Consider the following 12,180-nt stretch of genomic DNA (forward strand, 5'->3'; position numbering starts at 1 on the left):
GTACAGAAAGTTCCAAACATGTCCCTTTTTAATACTATATCACTAATTAAATCATATTAATAACTTAAATTCATATGTTCTTAGTTTTATATTAGGGATATAATTAAAATTAAGTTTGAAAAGTCACATTATAAATGTAAAATAGTTTTGTTAATTTTTGAAACGAGAGTATTAGTTAACAAAAAATAGTATAAACAGTTTATAAGTGTGTTAAGTTTTACCAAAAGTGAAATAACTCTGCCGACACAACCATAAAATGTAATTTATTACATACTTAGCTTTCAAGTACTGGATTTCAGTAATCATATATATGTATATATATATATACACACGCTCACGATGCACACATACACGTTGGTGGGCTATGATCAGCAGCGGGAGCCCCTTTTGCAGCTGAGTGCACCCGAAGCTACAGTTATTTCACCAACATGAGAGGACGGTCTCGCGGCTAGGCTTGAAGCTTTTGAATAGCTTGAAGATTTAGTTGGTCCAGCGCCAGAATACGTGAAAAATGCGCCGTTAAGCATTAGATCTCCTTCGGATCTCCAATTCCAGCTTTGCCATTCGCTTTCGGGCGCATCTTCGTGCTTTGTTACCTCTTTGCTATCAGAGTCATCAGGAGCAAGAAAACGGTTGCCTTGAGAGTTGATGGTAGGATTAGCACTTCCTCCAATTGCATACATTTCCCAATGTGTATAGTCATTGTTCACCACATGGAAATATCCATGTCTACACCTATATCCACAAAACTTCACATTAGTTTGTTAAAATTAATTTTCATGTTCTACTTATAGACTATAGAGTAACTTATCTATCTGATACTGATCTACATATAAGATTAATATATTAGCTCAACTAACCCCAACTGTTTTTCAATTGATTTAGACAGCATACTTATTTCGGTTGATCCATCTTAGATCTTGATAAAGGAAAAACGTATTAAAGTTTAGTTTTGTTGTATTTTTTGGCTTTGCTATTTCTTTTAAGAGTAAGCCCAACCGACAATATATACTTGACTTTTTATAGTTGGTTACACATATATCCACATATATAAGTATACTAAAAATAAAAATTCTATTTTCGATAAAATACCTTGGCATTCTTTGGACGAGGCCTTCTCCGAAATGGTTAAAAGCGATAGTGACTTGCATATTCTTGTCTTGTGCATACGTATCGCTATGTCCCAATAACATAACCTTGTTGTGATGCGTCAAATAATTGTTAGAGATCGTTATAGCCGTTGATCCACGAATCGCATCAATTAACCCATCGTTGCAATTCGAGAGCGAGCAATGATCAACCCACACGTGGCTCCCTCCGAAGATGGACACACCATCACCGTCGGATATCGTTCTCCACCCGTAATGCTCTGGTGAGTCTCGTACGTACGTATTCCCACCTTGCTTGCAATCATGTATGTGTAAACCATGGATGATGATGTTGGTCACGTATTGTATGGTTATACACGGCCCACCAGAGATGTGTACGGATGCTCCTCGTCCGTCTAAGGTTTTAAAAGAATTCATTATGAGCTCTTCTTTTAGTTGGATCGTCATGTCTCGGTTAAAAATAATCCAGAGCGGTTCATCTCGAATAACTGCGTATCTTAGTGTTCCGGGTTTAGGGTTTACTGGATCGTCGTTTCCAGGATCAGTCACCACGTAGATTTGACCATCACGACCACCAATTGCGTTCTTGCCAAAACCGATTCCGCAATCAGCCAACCGTTTTCGGTTTTTCTCCCAGTCCTTGTCGCATCGCCAACAATCATCGATTGGATTACCTGTCCCGCAAGAGAAGAACCCTAGCTTCCTTCTTGACATCGACTCATTTATTTTCCTTAAGAATTAATTAACCAACAGATAATTTATTAGCATTAATTGTTCTGGACGTATGTAATTAGGCGCACTCGTAATTAGTGGTCACAGCTATTAATGCAGCAATAGAGTAACAACAAGTCAGTTTGTGATGACTGATGAAGATCGTAACTAGCCTTCAACAGAAAGAGCATGGAAACAATATTTCAAGCGAAACATTGGAGTGATTAAATACCAACGTACGTGTTACATTTTTGTTACAATACCTGTGTACTTCCTCGACAACGAGCTCAGGGTCGGAAACGGGCGAAGACGAAGCGAGCGTGGAGAACAAAATGCAGCAGAAGAAAAAGACAAGAAGTGTGAAGGATAGATATGAAGAATGTAGCATTGCGTTTATTGGGTATTTGTTGTTGATAACTTTTTTCTTAAGGTGTACAGGAATAAGAGTTGGGACGAAACATATGAGTGAAGGAAGAAAGACAAAGCAAAGCTAGAGGCTATATAGCATATGAAACACTTCGGGTGATTTATTGCGCATGCAACTTGATGTGAAATTGGACCCACCCTTGCTTTTAGCTTTTTCCTCTTCTTATTTTGTTTAGCGAGTGAGAATGGAATCAACCTAAGTCATTTAGAGAAGAAGAAATAGGGCTCATTACCTACTCAAAATGAAAATGTACACTAACAACCCACTATGTAACAATTAACATCCAGGTTAACAGTTAGCGCAATTGTCACGTAGCTTGGAGAAAGAAACAGAACTCGATCGTTATTAAATCTCAACGAACTTAAAGATAAATGTTGGTGAACACTTATGTAGGGTGAAGCAAAAGTCAACAGTGTGTTAGTGTACTTTTAGTAATACGGTTTAGTTTTGTACATTTATTATAACTTTACCGTTGAACTATAATTAATAGCCTAACAGTTAGCTCATACTGTATTCTTTTTCTTAAAGTTAAAAAGATTAGCTGATCATAGGTTCATATAACCCATAATTAACACTAGCTTTAAAAAATGTTTGAACTTGTATTAGTTAAGATACATTTTAGAAAAAACACACATAAAAGGGTTAATGGCAGTTTTTTTGGCCAAGGCCGCTTATCCTCTAGACCGGGCGTGGCTACCACAGAATACAAGAATCTTATTGTTACAATAAGATGATATAATTGATAAATTTATCTTTAGAGTGTTAGTTTTTTTTTTCTTCCAGTGATTTATTTTTGTGTCTCAAAAATATTTTGTTGTTCGCAGGAAAAGTATAAAAAAGAGAAAAGAAGACCCACCAAAAACAATGGAATAGGAGAACTGAGCCGACACTGGCCCATAGAGGTTTGATTTTGGGACCACCGAACCATGTGCTTCGACTTCGTGTCCAATCTTTCAATAAATTACGCTCATATAATAATTTCATAAATTCTTTTATAACCATAAAGAAATTGTATATTCATATCCAACAATCAGACTTGTTTTGAAATTTTTGGCTGGTTTAAAAATCATGTATTGATGACAATCAATGCACATGGGAAGTACTTGCATCACTATATATATCTTCCACACTTTTTAATAAATTCTATATTTTATCAACTTATACAATTATATGAGTCTCACCGACATTTTATCTTCCTATATAGTCGATCATGAGTTTTAGTCAAGTGATTTTTATCATACATTCAAGCAAAATCATGTGTATTTTGTACATCAATTGCAGAAATCAATCATAACAATTTTTTGTATATCCTAAATTTTTAGAAAGTTTTGGACATTCATTCGATTAGTAGTAAATGATTATGTTTCTCGTACGTGACAAAGATCGAGAACCGACATTAATGTTCTTGTTTTTTTTTTTGGTTGTATCAGAATGTTCTCAAAGCTGAAATGCAAAAATATATACTTATAACTATAACGTTATAGTTTACTATGTTTAACCTATATCTTTTTTTTTGTTTACTATGTTTTACATGATTTATAAAATACAAAAGATAGCATTAGACTAAGCAAGTTCAATAATCATTGAGTATGATCGATCATATCTAATTCAACCATATTAAATAGAGTTTTACATGCATTAGCTTAGGTATTCTCATCGTCAAAACGAAGCTTTATCATTTGGATTATCAAGTAATCCAAATCACTGTTTCGAACAAATGCTCACCACCATCAAAAGTCTTCTCTTCCATATGACATCAATTCAGATTTCATTTTTTTTCCTTGCGAAAATTGACTTGTCTTGTTTCAGAAAACAAGAAAAAAAGAGAGAATTGACATTTCTATAAACCATTAGAGACGTTCGATTTAAATTTAAGGTGGTAGATGTAAAAGGAACCGTCGGATCAGAGAAACAGAGACTTAATCCAGACAAAAGGCATGTGACGGTTTTGCTTGAAAACTACTTGCCAACTTCTTCTACTCATTCATCAGTGTTCTAAAATATATAATTTCCATACATTACATTCACTAAAATAACGAAACAAAATTAAAGTTTATCAATCAAATCATAATCTTCAAAACGGATTAAGTTCTTCCAAAAAAAAAATATATATAAAATAAACTTATCCATATCTCTTTTAAAGACTTTATGTACATACATGATGCCATAATGACGTGATGTAATCATTCCACCATGCAAGCTTACAATTTTTTTCATTCAAAAGCCCAAAATATCTAATTTAATGGGCCTTTATATATATCCAACACGGCCCGTTGTTCTGGATAAACTAAAATTAAAAAAGGAAATATCTAAGCCCTCCACGTACATGGTTGATGACGTGTCCCATCGTATATAAAGGAAGAGAACACTAAACTTTATTTTATTGTTTTGTTTTGTGTGTTTTTTTATTTTTTGGTGATCCTAATCCAAATCCTCTCTCGTCGTTGTCTAAAGGAATCGGTGACTTTTTTTGAATCTTTGCGATTCGATTGATCGTTCGTTATCATCTACTTACTATCGATTTGTTTACTTGACGTTGATACTTTTTCCGGTCGTTTTCTTTTTTGGTTACCGGTGTGCTGGAGATCCGATTACTTGTCTTTCCTGTCTTGGCTCGAGATCCGAGCCAAGCAGTAAAGAAGACGACTTTGTTTCCCGATTTGGATTTGTATTCTTACGATCACAGGCATGAAATATTAGATTTTGTTTCTTTATATAGTTGTGATTGTATTCTTGTGTTTTGTTTACTTCAATCGATTTGTTCTTTTTAACAGTTGTTTAAGGTCTCTTGTGTAGTATCTTGGAAATAGCACTTGTGGGTTTCTTGTTCTTGGTTTTATTAGTGTTGTTTACTGATAAAGGTGGGAAATTTCGTAGTGATACCTCATGTTCTTGCTGATCGTTATTAGGGGTTTTGGGGGAAAGAGTCAATTTTTTTTCTCTTTGGTTTTCAGTTTATGTGTTTATGAGTTAATAATGATCGTTTTATTGTTACAGATGGCATCGGGTGAGGGAATCTTGACTGATGGACAGTGGAAAAAGCTTGAAATAGCAACTCAGAATGCTGAAAGTTTGTCATCATCGCCGAAATCTCATACTCTGTTTGCTGATTTGAACATTAAGTCACCCACTGGTGGCAAAGGGCCAGTAGCTGGGATTCCACTGAGGCATGTGCGACGGACACACTCAGGGAAGCATATTCGTGTTAAGAAGGGTAAAAAAACTTGAACTTTTTTTAACCTTTTTGTGATTGTTTCTTGGTAAATATATCCTTTGTAGTGAGCGAGATGACTATTTATCTGTTCCCTTTGAAAGTATCTTGAATGAAAGCAGTTTCTAGACTTTAGTTTTCAGTAAAAGAGTTCAATTGTTATGGTTTACTTATGTGGTATTGATATCTGTAGAGGGTGCTGGTGGAAAAGGAACTTGGGGAAAGCTTCTTGACACTGATGACGGTGACTGCTGTATTGATAAGAATGATCCAAATTACGATAGTGGAGAGGTACTTACTTTGCGCCTTTATTTTGTGTTGGATACTTTTTCTTGTTTGTTTAGGAATTTTATATCTAGCATCAGCTGACTTTAACCTTTACTAATAGTTTGATTTATGCGTTTGTGATTCATGTATACAATTTATTTATGCGTTTGTGATTCATGTATACAATTTAACAGGACGCATATGATGGACTTGTTGATTCACCTGTATCAGACCCGTTGGATGATTACAAAAAGGCTGTAGTTTCCATCATTGAGGAATACTTTAGCACCGGGGATGTGAAAGTGGCGGCATCTGACCTCAGGGAACTTGGTTCAAGTGAATATCATCCTTACTTTACCAAGCGACTTGTTTCTATGGCCATGGACAGGCATGATAAGGAGAAGGAAATGGCTTCTGTGCTACTCTCTGCATTGTATGTTGATGTCATTTTACCTGATCAAATTAGGGATGGGTTTATTAGACTTCTCAGATCTGTGGATGACCTAGCAGTGGACATTCTTGATGCTGTTAATGTCCTTGCATTGTTTATTGCACGGGCTATCGTTGACGAAATTCTCCCTCCGGTTTTTCTGACTAGATCTAAGAAAATTCTTCCAGAATCTTCCAAAGGGTTTCAGGTAATTGTGACTGCAGAAAAGAGCTATCTCTCAGCTCCTCACCATGCAGAACTAGTGGAGAAGAAGTGGGGAGGTAGTACTCACACTACAGTAGAAGAAACAAAGAAAAAGATATCTGAAATCTTACAGGAATACGTGGAAAACGGAGACACTTACGAAGCTTGTAGATGCATCAGGGAATTAGGCGTCTCGTTTTTCCATCACGAGGTCGTGAAGAGGGCTTTGGTTCTGGCTATGGAATCTCAATCCGCTGAGTCACGTATACTAAAGCTGTTGAACGAAGCTGCTGAAGAAGGTCTCATCAGTTCGAGTCAAATGGTGAAAGGATTCTACCGAGTAGCAGAGAGTCTTGATGACCTTGCTCTAGATATCCCATCTGCCAAAAAGCTGTTTAATTCTATCGTTCCAAAGGCTATTTCTGGAGGCTGGCTTGATGATTCATTTAAGGTAACCTCTGATCAAGATGAAGGGAAATCAAGTGAAGACGGAAAGCTAAAACAGTACAAGAAGGATACAGTGAACATAATTCAGGAATATTTCTTATCAGATGACATTCCTGAGCTAATCCGCAGTCTTCAAGATTTAGGGACACCTGAATATAACCCAGTGTTTCTGAAGAGGCTCATAACTCTTGCTCTAGATAGGAAAAACAGAGAAAAGGAAATGGCTTCGGTTCTTCTCTCTGCTCTTCACATGGAGTTATTCTCAACCGAAGATTTCATAAACGGTTTCATTATGCTCCTGGAATCCGCAGAAGACACCGCTTTAGACATCATGGACGCATCAAACGAACTTGCCCTGTTTTTAGCTAGAGCTGTGATTGACGACGTCTTAGTTCCACTTAACCTTGAAGAGATCTCAACGAAGCTACCTCCAAAATCAACCGGAAGCGAAACAGTCCGCTCAGCCAGGACTCTCATCTCAGCCCGACACGCAGGAGAGAGACTCCTGAGAAGCTGGGGTGGTGGAACCGGATGGATAGTGGAAGATGCAAAGGACAAAATCTTGAAACTTTTAGAAGAATACGAAACGGGAGGAGTAACATCAGAAGCTTGTCAATGTATCCGCGATCTAGGGATGCCATTTTTTAACCACGAAGTAGTGAAGAAAGCTTTGGTGATGGCAATGGAGAAGCAGAATGATCGGTTACTGAATCTGCTTGAGGAGTGTTTTGGTGAAGGATTGATTACAACTAACCAAATGACGAAAGGGTTCGGTCGTGTTAAAGATAGCCTGGATGACTTGTCACTTGATATACCGAATGCGAAAGAGAAGTTTGAGTTGTATGCTAGCCGTGCCATGGACAATGGCTGGATCCTTCATGAGTTTGCGATTTCTGCAACTCAGTGATGAGTGAGTGAGTGAGAGTGATGATGACTGATTCCCTTCTCAGTTTCTTCTTATGTTTGTGTAAGCTCCACTATATTACTTTCTCACTTTCTTTATATATTATGGTAATTAATATCATCATATATATAAAATGTATGAATTGGGTTTGGTACTTGGTAGATAAACATGAGATGTTTATATTTTCATGTGTTTCTTTCTTGTTATTGTGTTTTTTTTGTCTTTTGTACTAATATCTTTTTAGTGTGTTCTAATTTCTGATGGATTTTCGTTACATTGTAAAAGTATTTGTTAATCTGTTATACACCAAAAAATACAATGAATTGAAATCCTTGTGAATCTAAAATTCTAAATTAACAAACAAAGTTATAAAAAAAAATTAGTTGCTATATTGAGAGTTGTAATAAAAAAGGGAACTTTTTGTCGCGAGATTAGGGTAGTGCAACCAAAGGATAGACTAATCATTGTTGCCAAACACAACCCTCGTCAAATGTTTTTGTTTTGATTTTTATTTATTTTTGGCTTGAACTCGACTTTACTTTCCGGCGCACTAAGTCAGAACATCGATGGACCGGCCGGAGACGATAGCCGTCAAACACGAACCCATGAGCGTTGACTCTCCTGCATCTTCTTCCGCTATTGAAAGGCCTCCTCTTGCTCGACCTCCAAAGCTTGTAGTCTTAGCTGACCTCAATTTCAATCCTCCTGAGGCTGATGATATTGACTCATCAATTCAAATCCCTACTATTCCCATCGCTAGGTATCCTTCTTCTGCTTCTATAGAGTTGTTTGTGTTTCTGCTGAAACTATCTTTCTGTGCCTTTTGACTAACTTTGCTTTGCTGAGATGATTCTTTTGTTTCCTCTGTTCGGAAGAAAACTTATTTGTGAGTGACATTTTTTTTGTTTTGGGTTTAGAAAAAATGATGTCTTTTTATGCCGTAATGATAAAAATGGAGACTTTGGATATCGTTCAGTAGGAGTCTGGCTCTAGAAATGGGGGATTTTATGTTTTTGGATAAGTAGGGTTTGATTCTTAATGCTTTGTTGGGTAGGCGAAGCTAAGAGAGGTTCTTCAGGGTTCTTGACTTGACACTGTGTGTTTGTAGGTTGAATAACGAGGAAAATTATCAAGAGGGAGGTACATTAACATGCAAGGAGGTGGAACCAGGAGAAGTAGATGCCAAAAAGAGCAGCAAGGTGGGGAAATGCCGCTCGAGAAGTAAGATTGAAGGTTCCTCTGACTGTGGAGTTGATGCAGATGGTGATCAGGCTAATCAAGGGGTCCCTGCATCCCGGGAAGAAAAAATCAGTAACCTCAAAATGGTATGATGATGGTGCTCATGATTTTATAGTACTTATCCCAGTTGGTTGTTGGTCTAATGTTTCATGATGATGATGATGCTTTTATTTAAATTCTGCTAACCCTGCTCTCTTTATAGGGTCTGATTCATGTTGCAAGGAAGATGCCCAAAAATGCTCATGCCCATTTTATTCTTGGTCTAATGTTCCAAAGACTGGGCCAATCTCAAAAGGTAGGCTTGAGCTGCGGCTACAATGATATATCTTAGAATAATTATCATTTTATTTAAGTTAACTGCTAGAGGGTTTTAGGCGATACCAGAATATGAGAAAGCTGAAGAGATCTTACTGGGTTGTGAGCCAGAAATTGCTCGACCAGAACTACTCTTGTTAGTTCAAATTCACCATGGACAGGTGATGATCTGATCTATGTGTCTGAATCAGCGTATTGAAGTCTTGTATTAGCGAGCTCCGTATACAAAGCTTAATATTTCACTTTTGTAAACATTGTAGTGTATTCTTTTGGATGGTTTTGGGGATACAGACACTTTTAAAGAGCTTGAGGGAGACGAGCTTGAGGAAATTCTATCAAAATTAAAGGATTCTATAAAGTTAGATGTTCGACAGGCTGCCGTTTGGAATACCCTTGGCTTAATGCTTCTCAAAGCTGGTTGTTTGATGGTAATATTCTTCACCATGTTGTCTGATTATTAATGTGATTCCTTTTGTGATATTGTTCTGCTTTGTTGATTTGTAGAGTGCCATATCGGTTTTGTCATCTTTGTTGGCGCTTGTCCCTGACAATTATGATTGCCTTGCAAACCTTGGAGTTGCTTATCTTCAAAGGTGAGGAGTTTTCTTCCCCTCAATTTTCTAACTTATCGTGATACTTCTCTCTAATGAACAAGTCTTCCAGTGGCGATATGGAGCTTGCAGCAAAATGTTTTCAAGATTTGGTACTGAAAGACCATAACCATCCTGCCGCTTTGATTAATTATGCTGCTGAGCTTCTCTGCAAACACAGTTCAACTGTCGCTGGTTTGTTTCTTATCAAAGAACCTTTAAATTTTCTTCTCAGCCTGCCTTAGCAAAGTACACATGCAAAATCAGAGGATAGAGTACTTATGTAATACTGTATTTTCCACTTGTAACTTGTAAATGTGTTTTCAATTGATGTCAGGTGCCGGGGCTAATGGTGGTACTGGTGCTTCCGAAGATCAGAAGGCATCTATGAATGTCGCAAAGGAATGTCTCTTAGCTGCTCTAAGATCAGATCCAATGTCTGCCCATACGTGGGTGAATCTTGCTAATTCATATTATATGATGGGTGATCACAGAAGTTCTAGCAAATGTTTGGAGAAGGTGCTTTTGGCTCACTTCTTTGTTTTGAGGTTGTTCATTGTTTTCCTTATCTTAGACAGACAGGTTTCTTTACTTGATTTCCGTTTCACTTTTTCTCAAGACATATTTGGAACTTAGTGAAAGTAATGCATACCTACCCGATCTTTATACGTTTATTTGGGAGGATTAGGGTGGACGCTGTTCCTCTGAATGGGTTGGGCATATTAACCTCTTATGTGATGAAATATAAAATAACCTTGGTTTGAATATTCTTGTTTTTACCGAACATTTGCTTGTGGTTCTGTGTCCAAGTTCTTTGGTCTCGATTGCACTAGGCATACAGTCAACTAAACATGATCCAAATGCATAGGAGGAAGAGACTTATGTAGCTTAATCATACCTTGTCCAAGTGAGCCATTCCACCTTGATGGCGGCTGTTCAAAATGTAACCCTGATTTTGTGATAATAAGATTCTGGCTGTAAACTCTTTGGCTTACACAGCAGTCTTGGTTATGGTTGATTGAATTTACCTGTTTTTCTTTTTCAGGCAGCCAAGCTTGATCCCAACTGTATGGCTACTAGATTTGCTGTTGCTGTCCAACGAATCAAAGATGCGGAAAGGTCTCAGGATGCAAGCGACCAGCTTTCATGGGCTGGCAACGAGATGGCTTCAGTGATAAGAGAAGGAGAATCTGTTCCAATTGACCCTCCCATTGCTTGGGCAGGGCTTGCCATGGTTCACAAAGCACAGCATGAAATTGCAGCTGCTTTTGTTGCTGACCGAAATGAATTAACGGAGATGGAAGAGCGGGCTGTTTACAGCTTAAAGCAGGTATGCTCTTACTCTGTTGCGATACTTATGAAGTCAGTTTCAGATGTTTGGTAGAATAGGAGGAAGACTGATTTCCTTAAATAAGTCATTGGCACTTCTTCTGGTTTGGTCACAAGTACAGACACACATAGATAATGAAGAGAACATTGGGAATTCTTTTTAATCTCATTATTCTCTTCTTATTTACATTAGGCTATAACAGAGGATCCTGAAGATGCTGTCCGGTGGCACCAGCTCGGTCTTCATAGTCTCTGTTCTCAACAATATAAGGTCTCCCAAAAATACCTCAAGGCAGCAGTGAGTCGTTCTAGAGAATGTAGCTATGTGTGGTCAAATCTCGGTAAGCTTGAGGAGCAAATTGATGTGGTTCCACAATTTTAAGTTTGATGCATAACTCTTATGTTAGCTTCATGTGTTGGCTATTAGGTATCTCACTACATTTATCAGACGAACATTCAGAAGCCGAGGAAGTGTACAAGCGAGCCTTGGCTGTGTCAACAGAGGATCAAGCTCACACGATATTCTCTAACCTTGGGAACCTGTATCGACAAAAAAAGCAGTACGAAGTCTCCAAAGCAATGTTCTCAAAGGCGTTGGAACTCAAACCGGGTTATGCACCTGCATACAACAACCTTGGACTTGTGTTTGTGGCTGAACGGAGGTGGGAAGAAGCTAAGTCCTGTTTCGAGAAATCCCTTGAAGCTGATTCATTGCTTGATGCAGCACAATCTAACTTGCTTAAAGCCACAACCATGTCAAGGCTCTGTACTTGCTTCTCTTCTTCAACTGTTGTTCGAGATTCTTGACGTTCTGTATTACTTATTTTGTCGTTTCGTGGGTACACAATTTATCTGTCTTAAATAGTATTACTGCAAGAGGCTTTGAATCTAAAGAAACATTTGCCTACTAGTCTTCCCATTCCATAGTGTCTGAAATTTTAGTTTGACAAATGATGGTAATGTTAAATTGAATTCAATTTCATTTATCCTGAAAATG

General features: G+C 37.6%; 3 protein-coding genes across 3 annotated transcripts; 2 read left to right on the forward strand and 1 right to left on the reverse strand.

Moving 5' to 3' along the window:
• Positions 207-2,306, reverse strand: LOC104740907 (probable pectate lyase 22). Its single transcript, XM_010461637.1, has 3 exons — positions 2,084-2,306; positions 1,093-1,839; positions 207-735 (listed from the first exon to the last, which is right to left on the reverse strand). Exons 1-3 carry the CDS (start codon positions 2,206-2,208, stop codon positions 369-371), a joined length of 1,239 nt encoding a protein of 412 aa, XP_010459939.1. The 5' UTR covers positions 2,209-2,306; the 3' UTR covers positions 207-368.
• Positions 4,624-7,916, forward strand: LOC104740909. The gene is made up of 4 exons (XM_010461651.2): positions 4,624-4,933; positions 5,245-5,461; positions 5,652-5,749; positions 5,920-7,916. The coding sequence occupies exons 2-4, from the start codon at positions 5,245-5,247 to the stop codon at positions 7,711-7,713; spliced, it is 2,109 nt and encodes a 702-aa protein (XP_010459953.1). The 5' UTR covers positions 4,624-4,933; the 3' UTR covers positions 7,714-7,916.
• LOC104740920 (probable UDP-N-acetylglucosamine--peptide N-acetylglucosaminyltransferase SPINDLY) lies at positions 8,225-12,102 on the forward strand. Its single transcript, XM_010461661.2, has 11 exons — positions 8,225-8,470; positions 8,819-9,035; positions 9,152-9,244; positions 9,324-9,425; positions 9,525-9,692; positions 9,769-9,857; positions 9,928-10,049; positions 10,192-10,373; positions 10,900-11,184; positions 11,377-11,524; positions 11,611-12,102. The coding sequence occupies exons 1-11, from the start codon at positions 8,277-8,279 to the stop codon at positions 11,988-11,990; spliced, it is 1,980 nt and encodes a 659-aa protein (XP_010459963.1). The 5' UTR covers positions 8,225-8,276; the 3' UTR covers positions 11,991-12,102.

Source organism: Camelina sativa, chromosome 2 (assembly GCF_000633955.1).
Source record: "Camelina sativa cultivar DH55 chromosome 2, Cs, whole genome shotgun sequence".
NCBI classification, from domain to species: Eukaryota; Viridiplantae; Streptophyta; class Magnoliopsida; order Brassicales; family Brassicaceae; genus Camelina; species Camelina sativa.

Excerpts from the sequence above, each read along its gene's own strand:
- LOC104740920 (XM_010461661.2), top strand. The coding sequence starts at position 8,277 with ATGGACCGGCCGGAGACGATAGCCGTCAAACACGAACCCATGAGCGTT. Across the intron at positions 8,471-8,818 it reads CCTACTATTCCCATCGCTAG|GTTGAATAACGAGGAAAATT; the intron begins GTATCCTTCTTC and ends GTGTGTTTGTAG. Across the intron at positions 9,245-9,323 it reads GACTGGGCCAATCTCAAAAG|GCGATACCAGAATATGAGAA; the intron begins GTAGGCTTGAGC and ends AGAGGGTTTTAG.
- LOC104740907 (XM_010461637.1), bottom strand. The coding sequence starts at position 2,208 with ATGCTACATTCTTCATATCTATCCTTCACACTTCTTGTCTTTTTCTTC. Across the intron at positions 1,840-2,083 it reads GTTGTCGAGGAAGTACACAG|GAAAATAAATGAGTCGATGT; the intron begins GTATTGTAACAA and ends TTAATTCTTAAG. Across the intron at positions 736-1,092 it reads CTCGTCCAAAGAATGCCAAG|GTGTAGACATGGATATTTCC; the intron begins GTATTTTATCGA and ends TTGTGGATATAG.
- LOC104740909 (XM_010461651.2), top strand. The coding sequence starts at position 5,245 with ATGGCATCGGGTGAGGGAATCTTGACTGATGGACAGTGGAAAAAGCTT. Across the intron at positions 5,462-5,651 it reads GCATATTCGTGTTAAGAAGG|AGGGTGCTGGTGGAAAAGGA; the intron begins GTAAAAAAACTT and ends TGATATCTGTAG. Across the intron at positions 5,750-5,919 it reads CAAATTACGATAGTGGAGAG|GACGCATATGATGGACTTGT; the intron begins GTACTTACTTTG and ends ACAATTTAACAG.